Source organism: Microcebus murinus, chromosome 3, assembly GCF_040939455.1.
Source record: "Microcebus murinus isolate Inina chromosome 3, M.murinus_Inina_mat1.0, whole genome shotgun sequence".
Classification (NCBI taxonomy): Eukaryota; Metazoa; Chordata; class Mammalia; order Primates; family Cheirogaleidae; genus Microcebus; species Microcebus murinus.
In genome coordinates this window covers 22,036,379-22,059,592 of record NC_134106.1, presented here as the reverse complement: position 1 = coordinate 22,059,592, position 23,214 = coordinate 22,036,379, and the positions used below count along the sequence as shown (strand labels likewise).

Below are 23,214 nucleotides of genomic sequence, written 5' to 3'. Positions count from 1 at the left end.
TGCTGTGAGCTAGGCTGACACCACGGCACTCTACCCAGGGCAAAGAGCGAGTCTCTGTCTCAAAAAAAAAAAAAAAAAAAAAAAGAGCTGGCATGGATCTGGGATGAATGTGGAACAGCTGAGGTCTAAAATATACACACTGGCTTTCCAGTGTTTGTTGAGTTCCACCACCAAAGGGTGTTCGGCACCCCCAGAGCTCCTTCTGTTCATCTTAGAAACATGGAGCAGGGCATACAATTCTCACTTCATGGTCTGATGTGTGTGTGGATGTAGCATCAGTCTAGTGATAAGGACCTTGTTATGTATCATTGGGATTGCCTTTTTCTGGGTGTCCTATGTTAGGGACACAACTTATTCCCTGTTCCCCTGCAATTTTCTAGAGTTCCCACCTTTCCTTGTTTGTGTAAGTGTACATGTCTGTGTGGGCCTGTGCATTGGAGATGGGGGCATAGGGATCCTGGAATAAGGTTTGTGTCAGGGCCCAATGAAATGCAGTCGGGGGGAGAATTAAAGAAACGAATCTGCTATTTGGATCAACCCACGTCACCCATCCTGTCCCACCTCTGATCTACTTAGTTTGATTTACTGAATGTGGAAGGTTAACTTTCCAAAACAAGACATTTAGTTTTATTTCTGAAATGAAAATAAGCCAGTGAAAGTAGAAACCACTGGGTCAAAAATAAGAATTCTCCCCACCCAGAACTGCTGGTGACCCTGGAAACTGGGCCTCTTTCTCCCACAACCTGTGCTGCTGGTACAAGTCCCCTGGGGCTGGGCTGGGCCCCTTTCACACACCCAGAAACACTGGTTCACTGCACAGCAGGCTCCAGGGTCTTGAGAGAATCCACACTGCGCTTCTGACCTGGCCCGGCGAGGGCACTCCTGACAGCCTCACAGACAGAAGGAGCTGCAGCCAGGTGTGCCTGAGCCTCAGCGATGGAGCACCGGAATAAGAGGCTCAGCAAGGCTACAGGGATCACCTGTGGGGAAAAGGCAGGGAGAACTGAAGCCTGAGTAAGTGCGGTCATCTGAGGAAGAACCCAGAAGCACTAAAGCATTCTGATGTGGGAATCAGGAGCCATCACATTAGATGCAAGAATAGAAGGACATTATCAAGACTAGAGAGTAGTAATGAAGTGGGTCAAGAGCAGAGAAAACCCTTCACCCCAACCCAGAAAACTCCTATTCATCCTTCAAAACCCACTCCAAAGACCCCCTCTCCCTCTCTTTCCTGACTCCCCTCCTAGGCAGAACAGAAAACCCCTTACCTGTGTGACTGTAGTACCTTTTCATACCATTGTGACCACTTGTCACACTCATGGCTTCCCCATGAATGGGGAATGCATTGTAGGAAGAATGTCACTGAGCTTTGTAAATCCAATGCCAAGCAAAGTTCCTGACACATTGAAAATACTCAGTAAGTGTTTTCCCCAGGACAGGAATGGGCAGGATACCTGATCCTTCTCATGTGCAAGCTGCACATGGCAGGAAATGGGAGCAGCCCGAATATCATCTGACAGTGGCTGAGGAAAGTGGATCGCTTGGAGGAGGCTATCAATGCATCGAGCCTTGGACTGTCCAGAGAACCTCTGTGGAAGAAGTGGTAAGGCCAGTTCACGCAAGACAGCCAGGGGAACTGAGAACAGGTTCAAGGGAGAAGAAAGAACAAGGAGACTGGGAGGCTGGGATCCCGAAGTCTGGCTGTAGAGAATTTGTCCTGTAGGCAATCCCAAATTCATAATACCCAGGTATAGAGAAAAACTGGGTTGAAGGAGTTAGTGGTAGACTTTGATTGGCTGGGTTAAATTAATGGCAAATTGGTCAAATTTTCAGCTGTGTCCCACCAACTCCATAGGTTGGTAATCTTAAACTGGACTCTCTCTCTCCAGTTTCCTCCCTAACAAAATCCATCCTGCACACTGCTGTCAACACTGTCCATCTGCAAACACTGTCTCCATTTTGTTACTACCCTCCTCTCTGTCTAACTCAGCACTGTCGAATATAAATATTATCTAAGACACATATATAATTTTAAGTTTTCTGGGAGCAGCATTAAAAAACAAACAGGTGAGGCCGGGCGCGGTGGCTCACGCCTGTAATCCTAGCGCTCTGGGAGGCCGAGGCAGGCAGATTGCTCAAGGTCAGGAGTTCGAAACCAGCCTGAGCGAGACCCCGTCTCTACCATAAAAATAGAAAGAAATTAATTGGCCAACTAATATATATAATATAAAAATCAGCCGGGCATGGTGGCACATGCCTGTAGTCCCAGCTACTCAGGAGGCTGAGGCAGGAGGATCGCTTTAGCCCAGGAGTTTGAGGTTGCTGTGAGCTAGGCTGACACCACGGCACTCACTCTAGCCTAGGCAAGAAAGCGAGACTCTGTCTCAAAAAAAAAAAACAGGTGAAGATGAGCATGGTGGTTCACACCTGTAATCCTAGCACTTTGAGAGGCCCAGGTGGGAGGATAACTCGGGCCCAGGAGTTTGAGACCAGTCTGGGCAATATAGCAAGACCCCATCTCTACAAAACTTTGAAAAAATAAAAATATTAGCCAGACTTGGTCATGCATGCCTGTAGCCCCAGCTACTTGGGAGGCTGAGGCTGGAGGATTGCCTGAGCCCAGGCGTTCAAGGCTGTAGTGAGCTGTGATTATGCCACTGCATTCCAGCCTGGACAACAGAATGAGATCTTGTCCTAAAAAAATGAAGTAAATAAAAAACAAAACAGGTGAAATCAATGTTAATAATATATTTTATTTAACCCAATAATCTAAAATATCTCAACATGTAAGCAATATTAAAAATTCCTAAGGAAATATTTTATAATATTTTTGTATTAAGTCTGAAATTTGGTGTGTATTTTGCAATTACAGTGCACCTCAATTTGGTGCTAAATTTACAATGCTAAAAAGTGATATGTAGGCCTATCAAAACAATAAAGTTGGCCAGGCGCGGTGGCTCACGCCTGTAATCCTAGCTCTCTGGGAGGCCGAGGTAGGCGGATTGCTCGAGGTCAGGAGTTCGAAACCAGCCTGAGCAAGAGCGAGACCCCGTCTCTACTATAAATAGAAAGAAATTAATTGGCCAACTAATATATATACAAAAAATTAGCCGGGCATGGTGGCGAATGCCTGTAGTCCCAGCTACTTGGGAGGCTGAGGCAGGAGGATCGCTTTAGCCCAGGAGTTTGAGGTTGCTGTGAGCTAGGCTGACGCCACGGCACTCACTCTAGCCTGGGCAACAAAGCGAGACTCTGTCTCAAAAAAAAAAAAAAAACAACAATAAAGTTGTGTTTAGAATCAGTTTTTATTTTTATTTTTTAATTTTTATTTATTTATTTTGAGACTGGGTCTTACTCTGCTGCCTGGGCTAGAGTGCAGTGATGTCGTCAGAGCTCACTGCAAACTCAAACTCCTGGGCTTTAGCGATCCTCCTGCCTCAGTCTCCCACATAGCTGGGACTGCAGGCATGTGCCACAGTGCCCAGCTAATTTTTCTATTTTTAGTAGAGATGGGACTCGCTCTTGCTCAGGCTGGTCTTGAACTCCTTGCCTCAAGCAGTCCTCCTGCCTCAGCCTCTCAGAGTGCTAGGATTACAGGCATAAGCCACTGTGCCCAGCCAATATTGGTTTTTAAATACAATGAAAAATTCAGTTTCTCAGTCACACTAGCCACATTTCAAGTGCTTGATAGCCACATGTAGCAGGTGACCATTGTTTTGGACAGCACAGGTGGCAAGTCCAAATCCCTGTCTGGCTTTAACCTTCCACACTCTCTCCCTTTCCTTTCCCCTCATAATCTTCCACTGCTCTGTAAAATGACTCTACACTAGGGTCAAACCTATGTCCCTCACATATCATGCCTAGTCCCCCTTCTGGCTACTGGTTAATGCTCTTCTAACAGGAATACCTTTCCTCCTTTATCCATTCAAGCCATACCACCAGGCCCAGCTCAAATATCACCTCTCCCACGAAGCCTTCTGTTCTGCTATAGTGCAAACTGGTCCCACCTTCTTTATAGTTCTATTGGACACCAGTAAGGACCATATTTCAGGGACTTAGTAGGTGCTCATTAAATGTTTGGTTTTTTTTTTCCTATGACTCTTTTTTTAATTTCAGCATATTATGGGGGTACAAATTTTAAGGTTTCAATAAATGCCCTTCCCCCTCCCCCTCAAGTCTGAGTTTCCAGCATGACCATCCCCCAGATAGTGCACATCTCACTCATTATGTATGTATATACCCGCCCCCCTCCCCCCTCCCACCTGCCCAATATCCTATTACCGTAATACCTATGTGTCCACTTAGGTGCTGCTCAGTTAATACCAGTTTGCTGGTGAGTATATGTGGTGCTTATTTTTCCATTCATGGGATACTTCACTTAGTAGTATGGGTTCCAGTTCTAACCAGGAAAATATAAGATGTGCTAAATCACCGTTGTTTCTTAGAGCTGAATAGTACTCAATGGTATACCTATACCACATTTTATTAATCCATTCTTGGATTGATGGGCACTTGGGCTGTTTCCACAGCCTTGCAATTATGAATTGTGCTGCTAAATGTTTGTTGATTAATTCCTTTCACATAGGGTTGCCAGATTTAGCAAATAGTAAAAATACAAAATACCCAGTTAACTTTTTTTTTTTTTTAGAGATGGGTCTTGCTTTGTTGTCCATGTTGGTCTTGAACTCCTTGCCTCAAGCGATCCTCCCACTTCAGCCGCCCAAAGTGCTCGGATTACAGGCACATGAGCCACCACGCTCAGCCTAAATCTGAATTTCAGATACATATGGAATAATTTTTAGTAAAGTATGTCCCATGCAATATTTGGGACATATATGAATTTTTTTATTATTTATCTGAAATTCAAATTTAACTGGATGTCCTGTATTTTTATTTGCTAAATCTGGCAACCCCACTTCCATGACCATCTGTTGTGCTATCTGCTCAGCATCCATTCCTCCTCCTTCTGGTACCAGCACCTTGATTTTCCTTAGGAGAACAACTGCTTCCTCATGCTCAGGACACGAGGTTTGTCTGAGGCTCACTTCCCACCCCCCCTCCTCCTCCAGCATCTTGAAGGCACACCCACCAGGCTGGGCAGAGCGCCCCCTCCCTGAGACAACAGTAACTGGTTCAGGGACAAGCATGTGACCTAAGCCAAGCCAATCAAAGCCCTCCACAGGCATTTGCAAAAATCACAGGAACATTTCTTGACAAATCTTAGCTAAAGTAAAAAGAGAGGGAAAAAAAGAAGAAGAAGAAATCACAGGGACAGATAAGCTCTTTTCCCACTAGGGTTGCTAAGTTAGTAGGATGTGAGGCTGGGACCACTGGTGGCCAATTTGCCACCTAATGGAGAAAACCTGCCTGAGAATGAGAGCAACACTGAGGAAAGCAGAGCTGAGGGCAGAAGGTTCTGGAGTACATTGTTAGAGTACCTGGATCCAGCTGCCCTGGGACTGTTCAGTTATATGAGCTATAATTTGCCTTGTTTAGCTTAAACCAGTATGAACTGGGTTTCTGTCATGTTTGTTTCATTTTATTTATTTATTTAGTTTTTAGAGACAGGGTCGCACTCTGTCACCCAGGCTGGAGTGCAGTGGCACTATCACAACTCACTGCAGCCTCGAACTCCTGGCCTCAGGCAAAATTCCTGCCTCAGCCTCCCAAAGTGCTGAGATTATAGGCATGAACCACCAGGCCTGGCTGTCACTGAAAGAATCTTACCTAATAGTTACAGTTTCACAAAATGTACCTCTTTATACACACACACACACACACACACACACACACACCCCTCAGAGGGGAGGATGGGCTGGGCACACAGGACAGAAGGTAACTGTGCCCCTACACGTCTCCATACCTCAGCAAAATGCCCTCCTATGGCAGCCCAGGCACTGAGGCCAGGCCACACCCAGCCTCACCCCATTGTGTCCCTACCTGCAGCATGGTCAGAGCCCGCCAGAAGAGCTTGGAGTTGCTAATGCGGAGGTCCAACATGTGGTTTTGTAGAATCTTCCCAAGAAGCACGTGAGCCCCTGTACTCACCGTATTCAACACCCACTTGGTGCTTAGCTCACGCTGGAACTTCTAAAGAGGGCAGACATGTGGGTATTGAAAATTAGAGGATGGAAGAGCAGCAGAGTGGACTGACAGGGTCCTGTTATAAGACAGAAAACCAACAGCTGAAAACCAGGGACCAAAATACACACATAATTTGTTTGGGCAGCCCAGGGTTTAAATGTTAGGATAGTAGGTGTGACCCAGGACTGCCCCAGGCAAACTTGCTGGCTTCTCCTATATGTAGTTTGTTTTGTTTTATTCTTTTCTTTTCTTTTTTATTTATGTATTTATGTATTTATTTATTTATTTATTTATTTTTTTTTTTTGAGACAGAGTCTCGCTTTGTTGCCCAGGCTAGAGTGAGTGCCATGGCGTCAGCCTAGCTCACAGCAACCTCAAACTCCTGGGCTCAAGCAATCCTCCTGCCTCAGCCTCCCAAGTAGCTGGGACTACAGGCATTCGCCACCATGCCCGGCTAATTTTTTGTATATATTAGTTGGCCAATTAATTTCTTTCTATTTATAGTAGAGACGGGGTCTCGCTCTTGCTCAGGCTGGTTTCGAACTCCTGACCTTGAGCAATCCGCCCGCCTGGGCCTCCCAGAGAGCTAGGATTACAGGCGTGAGCCACCGCGCCCGGCCTATGTATTTATTTTTGAGACAGGGTCTTGCTCTGTCGCCTGGGTTAGAGTATAGAGGCATCATAGCTCACTACAACCTCAAACTCCTGGGCTCAAGTGATCCTCCTGCTTCAGCCTCCTGAGTAGCTGGGACTACAGGCACACAACACCATGCACAGCCAATTTTTCTCCTTTTTGCATGGTTGAAACCCAGAGAGCAAAAAAAGTGAGAAAATATTTAGAACATATATCAGAAATAAAAGGCTATGTTTTTAATTTATAATGAACTCAAAATCAAAGAATCAAAAAGACTCAAAACCCATTAGATAAAGGAGTAAAATATAAGAAAACACATTTCACAAAGGAAAAAAGAAAAGATTTACTAAAGACCCTTAAGCATGTGAAAGATGCTTCATGAATAATAAGAGAAACACAAATGAAAACTCCACAGAAATGGCTTTTCTCATGTATCAGATTGGCAAAATCTAAAAGCTTGACAATTCCCTCAGAGAGGCTATAGAGAAGCAGCATTCTTGTATATTGCTGGTGTGAAAAGCAAAATGGTACAACCCCTATAGAGAGAAATTATGCAATATATAACAAAATGACATGTATGTATTTACCCTTTGACCCAGCTCTAACACTTCTAAGAATGTGCCCCAAAGATATTCTTGTAACATTATAAAAACACATGCATATTCATTGCATCATTACTGCTAATAGAAAAACATTGGAAACAACCTCAATGCCCTGCATAGGAGATTGTCTCAGTAAATTATTGTGCATGTGGAAACATACAAAGGTAAAAAATAATGAGAAAAAAGCCCTATAAACACAAATGGAGTGATTTTGAGACTATCTTATTAACGCACAAGAGTATGATGCCTTCTGTATAAGAAAGAAGTGCAAAGTATATATACACAAACTTTCTTTTTGCAAAAAGAAACATAAGGAGGGCCAGGCGTGGTGGCTCACGCCTGTAATCCTAGCACTCTGGGAGGCCGAGGTGGGTGGATTGCTCCAGGTCAGGAGTTCGAAACCAGCCTGAGCGAGACCCTGTCTCTACTAAACATAGAAAGAAATTAATTGACCACCCAAAAATATATATACAAAAAATTAGCCGGGCATGGTGGTACATATCTGTAGTCCCAGCTACTTAGGAGGCTGAGGCAGTAGGATTGCTTGCGCCCAGGAGATTGAGGTTGCTGTGAGCTAGGCTGATGCCACGGCACTCTAGCCTGGGCAACAAAGTGAGACTCTGTCTCAAAAAAAAAAAGAAAGAAACACAAGGAGGATAAACCAGTAACTAATGAAATTGGTTATCTATGGGTTTGAATGGAAATGGGATGGAAGGGAATGGGACTGAGTAAATATTAATATATTTATGATGCTGGAAATCAACATTATTGCTAAGGTAAAAGGGGAAAGAGAGTGATAATATATAATATACATACACATATGTATGTAAATACAGATAAATATATACACATATGTGTTGTATATGTGTATATATACATACATACACACACATACAGACACTCTTGTTCTTTCTACTGATAAAGCTTAAAGGCAAAGACACACCAGTAGCAGGGAACATACCCAACACAAAGGTTTCTAAATACCAGAATCCACTAACAAGAACCAGGGCTCCTTGGAAAAATGATTGATTCCAGGGTTGGACCAGCAAAAATACAGGTGAGCCTGGGACAATCTTTTTGTGTTCCTGCATAGGAGGTTGACTGAGCAAACTATTGTATGTGGACACACACACAAATGTAAATAATAATGAGGAAAAGATCTGTAAACTGAACTGAAGTGATTTTCAGAATATCTTGTTTAGCAAAACATGCAAGATACAAAAGGTATGCTACCCTTTACATAAGAAGGAAGAGAAGAGAAAGTTCTTTAAAGAAGAATGCCAACTAATATATATAAGTAAAGGAGATAGAAATAGAAAATCACCATTTTAAAACTACCATAGTAGTAATTGATTCAGCCAAGAATCATCAGGGATACTAGAACCACTGGGTGAAAGATTGCTGAGAAAAAGGATTTGGAGAAATCTAATACACAGTCTTAACAAAATGATCAAATATAGCACCACCAGTAAAAGACAAACTGATATCAGTTGGCTCCTTATGTGACACACCAACAAGGGCACAGCCTGCCCTATGCAGCACTCCTGCCAAAAATTTAACCTGAATATTAGGAAGAAACAAGCAAATCCAATGTGAGGCACATTCTGGAAAACGATTGGCCTAGAATTCTAAGATATCAATGTCATGAAAGAGAAAAAAACAAAACAAAAAAACTCTGAATAATTCATCTAGAATAAAGAAAATCAAATAGACATGATAACTAAATGCAATGCATTATCTTTGATTGGATCCTGGATCTGAGAAATAAAAACAACACAGGGATAATCGAGGAAATTTGAATATGATCTGGATATTAGATAATAGTATTGTATTAATTATCATTTTCCTGGGTGGATAATTACATTGTACTTATATAGGCCAATGACCTTGTTCGTAGGGGACACATGACAAAATAGTATGATATGTCATGATAGCTCCAATTACCTTTCAAATGATTAGGGGGAAAGAGAGGGATGAAGACATGTGGCAAAATGTTAAAGACTGGTGTGAATCTAGGGAAAAGCATACAGGTGTTCATTGTACCATTCTTGCAATTTTCTGCAGGTTTGAATTTCTTCAAAATAAAACCATGGACTTAGAGTCACAAGACCTGGGTTCAAGTCCTGACTCCTGTCTTAGCTGTATGGCCACACTCACAATCCCTTAATCTCTTAGTTTCAGCTCCCTCGTCTGTGAAACGGTGACATCAAGCATACATTCCTTTAGAGACTGCTATGAGTACTGAGATAATATATTTGAGATACTCTGTAAAGTGCAAAGGGCTATACATATAGTAGGTATTATGACTGTATAATGAAACCTATAGGTATGGAAAGTGTTATATATAAAGGAAAGATCAAGGTGATGTGAAGTTAATTAGAGAAGGCTTCTAAGAAGATGAGAGATCTCAAAGGAGACCATGAATGTGGAAAGCATGCCAAGAAGCAGGGATGTGACACATGAACATGGTTTGGAAGGGAGGACAAAGATACACTTTGAAAGGAAAGTGGATCCCCTGCTCAGGGGAGAGAAGTTTCCATAAGAGTTCAGAGTCCAGGGAAGTCAGCATGCTGTGTATGAGCAAGTCAGGAAGCTTCCTGAAGGAGGTAGTTTGAATAATGGATGAGAGACCACATTTGTCCAGGGCAACCCTTCAGGGCCCTGGCTCTGCCCCTTGGAGGATGGGCAGGTGGCATGTGAGAAAACTGAAGACCAGAGATGTAAAATTGCTTGCTTTCTTTGGCTACACTGCAGAGCTGAACTGGCACCCAGAGCTCCTGATACCCACTCCAAACTCTAAATTGCAAAGTGCACATAAACTGATTATTATTTCTATGCTTATTATCAGTACTTACACTCAATTATAATTTAATCAGCAAGCAGGGACTATATCAGCATAATATTATCTACAGGGAATTTAGCATAGTATAACTTGCAAAAAAATGTGCTTAAAGGCTTTTGGATAATGATGATGACTACAGTATCAACAATTGACCTGTCCCAAATGGCAAATGAACATGTGTCAGGTGATTGGTGGCCCATTCTGTACTTTTTGCATATTCCTTCAGAGAGCTGAACCTTGTAGCCCGTTGCCTCGGAAAGTGAGACCAGTAACTCAGTGACCCAAGAACTTGGCCCACTGACTTTGTGGAGGATAAACAATTCTTCACACTTTCTACCCAGCAGCCTTGGGTTTTCTAATTTCTGGAATCCCTCCCCCTCTGAGCCCCTCACTGCAGATTTTACCTCCTCATTCCTCATACCTGGATGAAGTTCCCTTCATATTCAAAGAACAGCAGCGGCCATGTGATGCTGATGATGGAAGGAAAGAGCTTCTTCAGAGGGGTCTGAAGAGAAAGACAGAGGAGCAGGACAGGTATCTCCAGGAAGGCCTGGCTGTAACTGCCACCCAGGGTCCCCTTGTCAAGGATGGACCCTCACCGGCAAGGACTGCCCCACAGTGCTGTGTACCAGGGCCTGGATGTTGGTGGTCTTCTCTTTCACCTGCTCCACCAGTGTCTGCACCTCTGTGAGGTTGTCTAGGAGAGGGGAAGGTATTCAGAGTCCAAAACATGGCTGTGCAGCCATTTTTTCCTGTCCCCTTGGGGTCCAGTCAGGACATTCACCCCTGTTCCTCCCTTAGAGCAGGTACCCTAAGAACCCAGAAAAATGATAGCTCCTCTGAGTCACTCTACTGCCTCCATCCCCTCCTTCCACCAATCCCATCATCCCTCTCACCATCCAGGGTGAAAATGAAGACCACAGTGTCAATGTCCGTGAGAGTTGGCAGGATGGAAGTCAGGAAGTCCTCCTGGGAGAAGGAAAACTGGGGACCCTGGGGCAGTAGAAGATGAGAGAGTCCCTCACATGAAAACACACTAGAGCCTAGGCTTGAGCACTAACAAGGATGTGGAAGGGATCTGACAGCCCTTTTATCTACAGACAAAAAAGCCAAGGTTCAAAAAGGTAAGGTGTTTGGCCCAAGATGATGTAGCAAGTCAGTGGACTAGAGCCAGGTTTGGGGGGGTGAACCCAGAGCTTTCCACACTGCCTGTGCTGCCCAAAGCCTCATGACCTCTAACCCACATTCCCTCTCTAGATCATCTACCCCATAGTGCATTCCACCTCTCTCCACCTTCCCCTTGTCCTCCACCCTCTGCACACCAGTGATTTCACAACCTCCCCGAGTCCTGTTCTCTTCCAACCTGGTTGGTGAGCTCAGCCTTCTGGTTAAACATGTCGCTGTGATCACCAATGAGAAAGCCACGGATATCTCGGAAATCTGGGAAGTTTAAGGACAAGAAGAGAGGAGTGATGGGCTTTACAGAAAAGGAAGGTTCTAGGCTTTGGGGGGTGTTGATGAGGCTGGGAGGAAAGTGGCAGGTGGGGTGTGGGGTGAGGAGTAACCCACATACGAGGCCATGGCCACACTCGGGGCTGGGATCTGAGGGATCAAGGACTGAGCTGGGGTCCAAAGGAAGAAGCACTTGACAGAAATTCCTGTTTAGGCCGGGCGCTGTGGCTCACGCCTGTAATCCTAGCTCTTGGGAGGCCGAGGCGGGCGGATTGCTCAAGGTCAGGAGTTCAAAACCAGCCTGAGCAAGAGCGAGACCCCGTCTCTACTATAAATAGAAAGAAATTAATTGGCCAACTGATATATATATATATAATTAGCCGGGCATAGTGGCGCATGCCTGTAGTCTCAGCTACTCGGGAGGCTGAGGCAGAAGGATCACTCAAGCCCAGGAGTTTGAGGTTGCTGTGAGCTAGGCTGACGCCACGGCACTCACTCTAGCCTGGGCAACAAAGCGAGACTCTGTCTCAAAAAAAAAAAAAAAAAAAGAAATTCCTGTTTAGACAGGGCAGGGTGGACACTGAGGAATGCCCTGGGTTGGGAGCAAGAGGGTATCTGGAGAGCAGACCAGCTGATTGGGATGAGGAGGAATGAGGAAGGCTGTCCATGTGGGGTCCCACCAGCGCCGAAGCTGTGGATGCACTCGACTCCGTCCATGATGGCGATGATGCCGAGGGTCTGCCAGCCCACCAGGTATGTTCTGCCTTTCCTCTCCAGGCTAAGGGTGGGCCAGAGGTCGGGACATGAGCAGAGAGATCACAGTGAAAAGACACCGAGAGGTACACAGAAAAGTACAGGAATAAACAAAAAAGCAGCTGACCATGACCCACCACCACGCAATCCCACCACCCTCACCATGTTGACGTGTCTCACTGCCTCCCTATACTCTCGGGGTGTTTCCCCTCCAAACACATGTCCACGCACCTGGTGCTGACTTGCTTCATCAGGGTGGCAATCCTGGCACTTTGGCTGTAGGTCACCTGATGGGCCCGCTCAAACGTCCACAGGATTTCCAGGAGGCATCTGGGAGAAAAGCCACCAGCTCCCAGGGAGGGCCCTGTGCCCCCTCGGAGAGGCTGTGTACCCTACCCCCCTCCCAGTGGTAGGCAGGAGGCACAATTCCCTCAAAACTAAGTTCTGCTGGTTCCTGGTGGAGGCACAGAGAGGAGCCAGGCTCTATCCAGGAGGGGCAGCAAGCGCTTCAGTGGGCAGAAGATGATGGAGCAGAAGGAGGGATAGGACATCAAGAGAGCCCTGGGTCAGGAGGGTCTGAGCACTGAGGAGGGGGAAAGCGAGCAGTCTGCAGGCGAGGCTAGAGACCTGGGTTAGGGAAGCAGGCCATAGCAGGACAAGCCCTGCCCTCGTGACTGACCAGGACCATCTGCCAAATCAAAGAAACCTCAGGAGCTAGGCTAGCTTTGGAGGCCTCAGACAGGATCAGGGATTATGTCTGGATTTGAGGAACCAGGATCCATCAGAAACAGACCAGACTCTGTGGTTGTTTGGTGGGAGCAACAGCATGCACTTGCCAGCTCCCTTCCCCGGGGGGAAGCACTGGGGCCTCAGTCTTGACCAGCACCCAGCCTCTGATCTGGGCCTGCCATTCCCCCATCCATATCACCCCACCCTGCCTGACTCTGAGCTCTCTGTTGTCCAGATCCTCCTTACCTTTGAGAGGCTTCAATGCCCCGATCCACAGTCTTATGGGCTGCTAATAACAGGGTTTCCAGCAGGATCTTGGTGGCACTTCCACCTTTCATCCGGGAGGAGCCGCTGAGCCCCTCAGGCTGAGAAGCAACAACACCCAAGAGGAATCGGGAGAGGTAGGAGGACCTGGAGACCACTGGTTAGTGATCCCTGGGCCTGCATTTGAGTACTGGTGGCCCCTGGTGTGCTGTGACAAGGAGAGCTGGGGTAGGCTTGATTGAGAGCAGAAGAGAGAAGGAAAGGGTCTCCTCTGCTCATGCCTGTGGCACACTCAGGACTCTGAGGGGAAGAAATCACAGTCATTGGGATCCCTTGTCAGCTGGGCCAAGGATTTTTCAGAGAGTGCCTTTCTTTCTGAGACCTTTCTTTCCTCACTTCCCACTAACCACCTTGTTTGTTGTGTTATTAATAGGTTGTCAATCCAAATACCACATTTCGTATGCTTTGGACAGATCAATGAAGCAGCCACTGCACTGGTACAGTACACCAAACAGACAAAGAGATTACAGTGAAGAGAATGACAGAAACAGTGATCAAGAAAAGAAGACTGAAAGTCAACAATTGCAAAGAGGAGGAAAGAGAGATGAGCATCTTGGGGGGTGAAAGTATGGAACTTTCAGGTAATATGGAATTTTACCTTCCTATCTCACCAAAGGCAATAAGGAGAATGTTACAGATGTGCCGTCACTGGTAGAGAGAGGCACGGGCAGGGTCTTGGCTAAGGCCATCCTAAGGCCCAAGTAAGCATAGATGGCGCTACTGAAATGTGTCCACAGCCCAAGGAGGAAAAAGGAACAGGAGCACGGCAGGCCAATCCTCTCCCACCTGGTTTTGGAGAGGATTTAGAAAGTCAGAAGAATGAAACTGCATCTCATTTTTTTTAAAGCTCATATGTCAAATTTAAATATATAAAAGAGAAAGAATGAGATCTAACAATGGCTGTCAGTGCTATCTATACACAGATGGAAAAGAGCTCCTTTAAACACAAACTGCCCTAGGTCACTGAGGTATTTAATGATTACTGACTTGAGAGACAGGGTCAGAATGAAGATGAAATATCCTAAGGTAAAAAATTAATTGAGAAAATAGGATTTGATTTATGACATTTTAGTTGACACACAATGTCTGAGGAATTTAAACAAGATGTAACAGAACCTAAAATCAGAGGTCCCAAGGAAGTAGCAATTTCCAGATGCTTGGAGGGGGGTGCAGAAAAAGGAGACAGAGGCCCTACCCCAACTGCAGGATTGAGCACAAAAGCTTTCTGTTTCTCTTGCATTTTCTGCATCCGCTCTGCTACTTGTCGGAATGTTGAACTCCAGTCTTCAATGGGGTCATTTCTGGGCTCCAGAGAGACACAAAGATGGGGAGATTGTCTGTGAGGATCTAAAGGAAGGGCCTCGGCTGGGAATGAGGATCAAAGAACACATTGGGAAGGGAGTCAGAGGTCAATAACTTCATAGAGAGATATGCTTTGGAACGGGTAGGGGCAGTATGTCCCTGTACCCTGAGGACAGAGGTTAATCAAACATTCAGCAACTTAAGCCCAGAACAAAGCCAACGCTCAAGTTTAAAGTTCCAGCCTGTGAACAAGAACCTTCTTGTATCTTGGTCCTTGCCTAAGCCTCACTGCCATGACCACACTAACCTCATCCTCCAAAGGCCCCTGCGGGAATGCCTGAAATCCAAATGTAAAAATTGCCACCTTATTTTCCATTTTAGGATCCATGAGAAGCTCTTCCCATCCCTGAAAATATATTCTGGAAATCCTTCCAAAGAGTGAGCCCTCACTACCTGAGGGAGGGATAACAGTCCCTAGTGAGGGAACCAAGCTGCCAGGTTTAAAGTGTATCACCCAACAGTTGGCGAACATTCCTTGAGTGAATTAATTAAGAACAAATCAATGTGTTAATGAGACAAGAGAGCTACCAGGCTTGTTTTCTGATTAGTCACAAATCACAGAACCTCAAAGAATGAGGATCTTCTTTAATTAATCTCTTATGGTTTTGCTGGGGGCTCATTTGTGAATCCCCCATGGTGGCAGGACCTCAAAGAGTTACCTCTCTCACGCCTATAATCCTAGCACTACAGGGAGGCCAAGATGGGCGGATTGCTCAAGGTCAGGAGTTTGAAACCAACCTGAGTAAGAGTGAGACCCTGTCTCTACTATAAATAGAAAGAAATTAAAATTAGCTGGGCATGGTGGCGCATGTCTGTAGTCCCAGCTACTCCGGAAGCTGAGGCAGTAGGATTGCTTGAGCCCAGGAGTTTGAGGTTGCTGTGAGCTGGGTTGACGCCACGGCACTCACTCTAGCCTGGGCAACAAAGTGAATTGTTGCCACTGTCTCAAATAAAAAAAAAAAAAAAGAGCTACCTCTGTGTATGGCATCCCTTAACTTCTCCTTTGTGTCCCAGCCCTGCAAAGGTTCCATGCCTTCTTGAACTATTTTTGTATTTTTTCTTCTGTATTACTTTATAAGTAGACAAGTTTCATACACACTGTATAAAGTATCTCCTATTATCTGTCCTCAGATTAATTCTAAAACCTCTTAGAGACCTAAGAAAGAGGAGGCTTAAGGAGAAAGAGGAGACAGTGTCTATATTGCATGGTTTAAAACCATGATTCCCAAACTTGGCTGGGCATCAAAATCACCTGAGAAGTTTTGTTTTTTTAATAATTATCCATTTGTGGGTACCACGTCCACCCTGAGATTCAGATTCAGTAATTCTGGATTGGAGCCCAAAAATCTGTATTTTTAAAAAGCTTCCCAGACAACTCTGAAAATCAGCCAAGTTTAGGAGCCACTGACTTAAGGAACAACTGGAAGATCTCCACACCTACATTGTTTGAGATTCTTCATTTCACTTAGTCACAGGGCCTGAAATTAGCATCCACTGCAGCAGATACATTTTTGGCTAACGAGAGTCCTCCATGAAAAGGATCAGGGTTAGGAGTATTTCAGACTCATTTACGCCTGTGCATGAATTATACTACAAGCCTGGGAGTTGGAAAAGCACCTCAGAAAGAACCCAGATCCCTCCCCAGACCTCCATTAAATACAAAAATCTGCTCTAAAATAATCAAAAAGCCTTTGCTGGAATCCCTCCAGTGAAAAGAAGCCCTCGGCTTCATCAGGTGGCTCACTCCAATGGTTTCTTTAGCAGAGTTCCCCAAACCTGGCTGTACACCAGAATCTCCAGGGATGCTTTTAAAAAAATAGATATTTTAGGGCCTTCCTCCTACAAAATCAGACCTCTTACACAAAGGGCTAAGAATCTCCTTTCTTCATTATTTTTTTTTAACACTCCCCAGGCAGCTTATGCACAGAACCACAACTGAGCACTACTGGTTTCATGTCAACTTTCTCTGAGATCAGACAAGGTGGCCACTTAGAGAATAAGAGGGAGGTGATTTGGTAAGGAAGGGCTCTTAGGGAAGAGAACAGGTGGCAGCAGCCAGAGAGGGCAAAGGAGGGCCTGGGATGATGAGAGAGAATGGGCATTAAAATAAGAGTGCTAGAAAAAGAGGAGGCCACGGCACCCACTACCACAATATTGAAAAGATGCTTGGGGCTCTCCCCAAATGAAAGCACAGATCTCTGTGGTATGCATTTTCCTGACCCATTTTATCCTCCAGACCATGTCTTCTTGGCCTCTTCAATCCCTGTTTTGAATGTCTGCTATCTTATATTTTATATATCCTTTATAAGTTGCCTTTAATCCTTTCTCTCTCTTTTTTTTTTTTTTTTTTTTTGAGAAAGAGTCTCACTTTGTTGCCCAGGCTAGAGTGAGTGCAGTGGCATCAACCTAGCTCACAGCAACCTCAAACTCCTGGGCTCAAGCAATCCTGCTGCCTCAGCCTCCCGAATAGCTGGGACTACAAGCATGCACCACCATGCCTGGCTAATTTTTTCTCTATATATTAGTTGGCCAATTAATTTCTTTGTATTTATAGTAGAGACGGGGTCTCGCTCTTGCTCAGGCTGGTTTCAAACTCCTGACCTTGAGCAATCCACCCACCTCAGCCTCCCAGAGAGCTAGGATTACAGGCGTGAGCCACCGCGCCCGGCCTAATCCTTTCTGAAATATGAATAATTAAATAAACCAAGCAACAAAAGAAAATGTGGGGCGCGGTGTCAATGCCATTACAAGTTGGCGCCTGTTTCCGGCTTTGCCTAGAGCAGCTAACAAGTTCAGCGCACGCACAATTGTCGGTTGCCCTGTGGCGCGAGAATGCAAACAAAGGGTCCTGATATGGGCTAATGCTTTGGTGGCTCGACAGTTGAGCGGCCTATCCCAGCTTAGGGGTTGTGCTTCTGGGGTTTATAGCAGCCTGCGCGCTGCCGGGCTGGGTCTTCCGCATCATGTAAGTCTAAAGGGAACCCCATTAAAGCACTGTCAGAAGAACTCCTGTTGCCGCGTCTTCCTTGCTGGCGAGGCGGGCGCGACAAGAAAACAAAAATAACTCATAAACTTAGGGGCACCTCATATTTCCTTTAATATTCTGAGATTTGGTGACTATATTCACCAAAGACTATATTCACCTATCCTCTCCCTTGTGATCATACTATAGACTTTGATGTGTTCCCTTCCAACCTGCCCTACAGGGCTGGCCAGTCATTACTGAAGGCTTACCTGGCCATGCTCACTGGATTGAAACCAACCAGGACCGGCAAGAAGACAGCTGTGTTATCCATGCAGTAGTCCATCTGGCCTGCCACAAAGGGAGCCTGGTGGAAGGGAGAGAGAAGGGCATGACGAGGTTAATCTGAGCAGTGCCAATGCCCATGTGCATCAGAATTCTCCAGAATGTTTGTTCCAAATGAAGATTCTTAGGCTCACTTGTAATCTACTGGATCCAATTTTGAAAAAGAGGGCCCACATTTTTAACAAGTATCCCAAGGAAATCTTCTGCAGAGTAAAGTCTGGAAACTATTAAACTAAATTGTAAGCACCTTGGAGTCAATATCGTGTTCTCCTTGTGTGCCTCCTTCCATGTCTAACACTGCTGGGGCATACTTTCTGCTCAGTGAATCCTTAGAATCAGAAAGCTGCAGAGTTGAGAGGAAACTTGGGGTCATATAGCTCAGAGCTTCTCAAACAAACTATCTGGGAATCTTGGTGATGGGAGGAGGCAGGTGCCGAGCTTTTGCATTTCTAACAAGTCCCAGGTGATGCTGATGTTGTTGGTGCAGGGACCATACTTTAAGTAGCAGGGAACTCATCCAAAGGCCAGATTTTCCTATAAAGGGCCAGAGAGTAAATAATTTAGGCTTTGTGGGCTCTATGATCTCTGTCCAACTACTCAACCTTATGGTTATAGTATGAAAGAGGCCACAGACCATATGTAAACACAAATGGCTGTGCTCCAATAAAACTTTATTTATAAAAATAGGTAGCTGGCTGGATTGGCGTGCCAATGTAGTTGGCTGACCCCTGGACATCAACAATCAACCTATCTTGGGTTTTGATGAATTAATACACAGTTATTCCAACATAGAATTCCTTCTCCTCTTCCCACATTCATACATCTGGATCCAAATTAATGAAACTAAAATCATAATTCTTGAGCAAACTTCCTATGTTCTAGAAACCACCTTGTTGACCTATCTTCCATGCTATTCCATCCCCACCTACTTGCTCCCTATAAAACGGATCCACTCACAGACAGTCCCACTGAAATGCCAATGACGATCACCTTCTTCTTCCCAGCAGCCACCTAAGAGAAGGGGATGGGCAAGGCAGTCAACTGGGAGGACCCCAGGGCATAAACCTATTGTGTGAGAATATCAGGGCTAGGACAAAGGGAGGGATAGGCTTTAACTAAAGGTTGGAGCTTTTATGCCCCCATGAGAAGGAACAAGCAGAGGCCTCTGGCTGATTATCAGTGGAAAGCACAGACCTTCTTCAGTTCTTCAATCCCGTGCATGGCACTATCCTCTGTTCCCTCCCTTGAGGCCACCAGAGACCTAAGAGGACAAACTCAAAGTCAGCAACACTGGTTTGGAAGCAGAAGCCTATGGTTTATTAGGGCAGGCTATATTAAGAGAAGGTAATAAAGGGAAAATTGTCATTGAATGAGCACCCACTGTTTGTTGGGCACTATGATAGACACTCCATAGAGTTGAAAAACCCAAATACCTACAAAGGCCAGCCAGACAACATAAGTAATGTGAGGTGGGCCAAGTGTAAAGCAATATGGAATGGTGGGGACCAAGGAGAACTAGATATAATCTCTGTCTGAAGGCATTCAAATCCAATTTCTAAAACCGACTATTCAGAGCAAACAAAATATTTCTAGACCAGCTTGGCTTACCTGTCACCCCCTGCAATAAGATAGGTGTAAAGAGGTTTCTGTCTAAGGCCTTTCATCAGTTGGTTAAAGGAGACCTGTCAAGGGGAAGAGGATAAAAAGAGGTAATGATAGTGAAGGAACAATTATCTTGGATTTTCAGCTCCTAGAGGGCAGAGGCTATATAATGATTCTCTTAGACCAGTGCTTAACCCAGTCCTACATGAAATCTGGCACTTAAAGATGGTGCTTGCAGATGATAAATTGGGGGTACATAGATACAGAGACGTTGCAATAGACTGGTGGAGCTCAGACAGGCTCAGAAGGAGTGGAACTCCCTGGTGAAATCTAGCTCTTGGAAGAGAGAGAAAGCCAGCCCAGAGCCCAGGTCTAGTGATGGATCCACCTGGGAGCTTAGCTATGATGAACTTTATGGTCCTGAAGGTCACCCCCAGAAAAAGGAGGAAGGAAAACTGGAAAACAGGGTACTCACTGACATGAGGAATGCCATCCGGCCTGAGGTACCCCCTCCACTCAGCACTACCAGGCCCCCATCGGGCTCCTGGAGGAAGGAAAAATGCCTAGGTCACCAGGGCCCAACTCAGGTTGAGGGAAGCATATTCTTTTGTTTGTTAGTAAGGGAAAGGGAATTGGAGTGAACCCTTGAGCCTCTCTCATCACAGAATTGAACAAAACATAGACAGTGTGGTGTAGCAAAAAGAACACTGGATTAGAGAAAGAAACTTCAATTTGACTCACATCTCTGACTTAATTCTCTTGCTTACTCAAACCCCTATTTATTCCAGAAAGGATTGAAAGCAGCTTTGTCACCTAAATCAATAATAAAAGTAGCCTTATCCAGCAATGATTAGCCAGGTATAATGGAGCAAGCTATAGTGATTATCCTTTCTAAGTCTTTGTTTTCTCATCTGGAAAAAAAAAAAAAAAACAGACAATAACATCAACTTCACAGGTTTTTGTGAGAGTAATGGGTATGAAAATACAGTGTAAATTTTAAAGTATCAAGCAGATAATAGTTATCATTATTATCGATTATTAATAATAAGATGACAATAAGGATCCAAAATGAAGGACTGGGGGAAAGGAGATCTAAGATCTATAAAAATGAGAAATAGAGACCAACATCAGAGAAAGTTAGAGGGAAACAGAGAAGTTTAGGCAGGGAGCAGATGTAGGGTTAGTACCTTCAGTACTTCCTGAACTTTCCCAGCCACTTGTACCATGGTGGTCAGAATTGATTCACTGTAGAGTCGCTGTAGGGAACAGGCAGGAATCAGAAGCCAAGAAAAGGAGGACAATGGATTGAGGTGGGTGCTGGGGGGCACACGGGGTTTCCAAAACAGAAGCCATGGTCTCAGAGGACAGAGGCTGAGGTGGCATCTTTATTTGCAGTGCCCAGGGGATGGGTGTGGGTCACCTGGTATGTGGGCATGCCTTGCCCCTCCTCCTGGAAAATCTCAGCATCACATTGCCCCAGCAATTGAACAATTTTTTCAGCATCCGCTTTGTCCAGGTCCTGGGTCAGGGGGTTTGACTTCTCTGTGATTGGTACAGCTGCCTCATACCCAGACAACTAGAGGAAAGAGGGGACAAGGATGGAAACAGGAAGTCAAAGCCTCATTCATGCCTGTTGGGGGTTAGTGGTGGCAGGTCTCAGCATTTGAACTCATGCACACACACACACACACCCCACACCAGAAACCCAGACTGTAACTAGTACGCTGGGCCTATTAAGGAAAGAAGACTAGGAAGGGGCCGGGCGCTGTGGCTCACGCCTGTAATCCTAGCTCTTGGGAGGCCGAGGCGGGCAGATTGCTCAAGGTCAGGAGTTCAAAACCAGCCTGAGCAAGAGCGAGACCCCGTCTCTACTATAAATAGAAAGAAATTAATTGGCCGACTGATATATATATAAAAAATTAGCCGGGCATGGTGGCGCATGCCTGTAGTCCCAGCTACCCGGGAGGCTGAGGCAGAAGGATCACTGGAGCCCAGGAGTTTGAGGTTGCTGTGAGCTAGGCTGACGCCACGGCACTCACTCTAGCCTGGGCAACAAAGCGGGACTCTGTCTCAAAAAAAAAAAAAAAAAGAAGACTAGGAAGGAAGAAGTGGTGAGCAGAAACCCAGGGTAGAAGGAAGTCCAGATAAAAAATGATTCTAGGAATCAGTGCAGAAAGCCAACATGGAGAAGGGGTTCTCACCTCCCACTTTCCAGGCTCCGGGGTCTCAATCACATGTTGAAACCGTTTTGTGGCCGGCATGGTCCTGCACTGTGGACACACTGTCCTGCCTGCCTCTTTAGCCACACAACCCCTCTGGTCACAATGACTTTGCTTCCAGCTGGCAGGGCCTTATCTGAGCCACAGTGATGATTAACCCAAGAACCCCAGCCTCTCTGAGCACCACCCCCTGTACCTCTGCCTGTACCACCCTTTCCTGGTCACTAGGATGCCAGGCCTCTGGTAACCCCAGGGAAGCTCCTGGGGTTCCACTTCCCATGCACTCCCACTTGCCAGCCTCTGCTTTGGCCCCTGAAGAGGAAGACCTGAGGTTCATTACTCTTGCCCTTTAGACACAAGGACCTCTTCTCTGGAGGACCTAGAGCCTGGGAGTGTGAGACAACAACACCCAGGGCAGCAAGAATCCCTGGGCAAGAGTCCTCTGGGACCAGGATGCCTCAGGAGGCCAGAGATCAGGGTCCTCGGGTCAGCAGAAGTTAGAGGACCTGGTTCATGGCTTGATCACATGCTCAGCACACACAGTCCCCTCCTGTCTCACTGGTCCTATTTTTCCTGTCCTCTCAGAAACGAAAACAACAGAAGCTTCTGAACCCCAGGCGTATGCACATTGACCTGGATATTACAGGGGGGGAAATGCCACAGAAATAGAACTACTGCACTGAGAATTGGAAAAAAAAAAACAAAACTGCCCTAAATACAATGTTAGTTAACATTTACTTACACTGAACAACACACTTTTCACATACGGTATCTCATGGGATACAACACCACAAAGAAGTCGATTTTGATGATTTTTTAGATGATGAAACTGAGGTTCAGAGAAGTTGAATTGGTTGCTTAAGATCACACAGCTGGCCAAATCCAGAGTCACACCCAGGTTCTCAAATCTAGATTTCATGCTTCACCAAAGCATGAAATAATTTAAAAACTTACATGTTTACTGACTGAACAAAGTAACAAATTGATGCAAATTAAGAATAATCACTCATTCACATAGTGTAAGATTTATAAAGATCTTTCCAACATTGTTTCGTTTGAACTCACAACAGACCTGTGAACTTTCATATGCTCTGCTTTACAGGTGGAAAACCTGAGGTGCAGATTAACCAATTTTTCCAAAACCATACAGTAAGTGGCAGAGCTCACTAAAAAAAAAGAAAAAGGCCATAGGTTTTTGCTCTTTAATTCTCCTTCATTCCCCCATAAGCCCAGCTCTTTAAAAATCGTTGTATCTCCAGCATTTTAATATAATGCCAGACACATAGGAGATAATAAATATTTGC

The 23,214-nt window shown here is 45.3% G+C and overlaps 1 protein-coding gene across 1 annotated transcript; it reads right to left on the bottom strand.

The window, feature by feature from the left end:
* Positions 1–604: 604 nt before the first annotated feature.
* On the bottom strand, positions 605–22,059 carry GCKR (glucokinase regulator). The gene is made up of 19 exons (XM_012788281.3): positions 21,893–22,059; positions 21,112–21,267; positions 20,879–20,947; positions 20,167–20,235; positions 19,698–19,771; positions 19,284–19,350; positions 19,047–19,100; positions 18,017–18,111; positions 14,616–14,721; positions 13,343–13,461; positions 12,599–12,697; positions 12,295–12,392; positions 11,526–11,602; positions 11,059–11,155; positions 10,762–10,859; positions 10,584–10,667; positions 5,941–6,090; positions 1,455–1,589; positions 605–980 (listed from the first exon to the last, which is right to left on the bottom strand). Exons 1-19 carry the CDS (start codon positions 21,950–21,952, stop codon positions 810–812), a joined length of 1,878 nt encoding a protein of 625 aa, XP_012643735.2. The 5' UTR covers positions 21,953–22,059; the 3' UTR covers positions 605–809.
* Between the last annotated feature and the right edge of the window lie 1,155 nt (positions 22,060–23,214).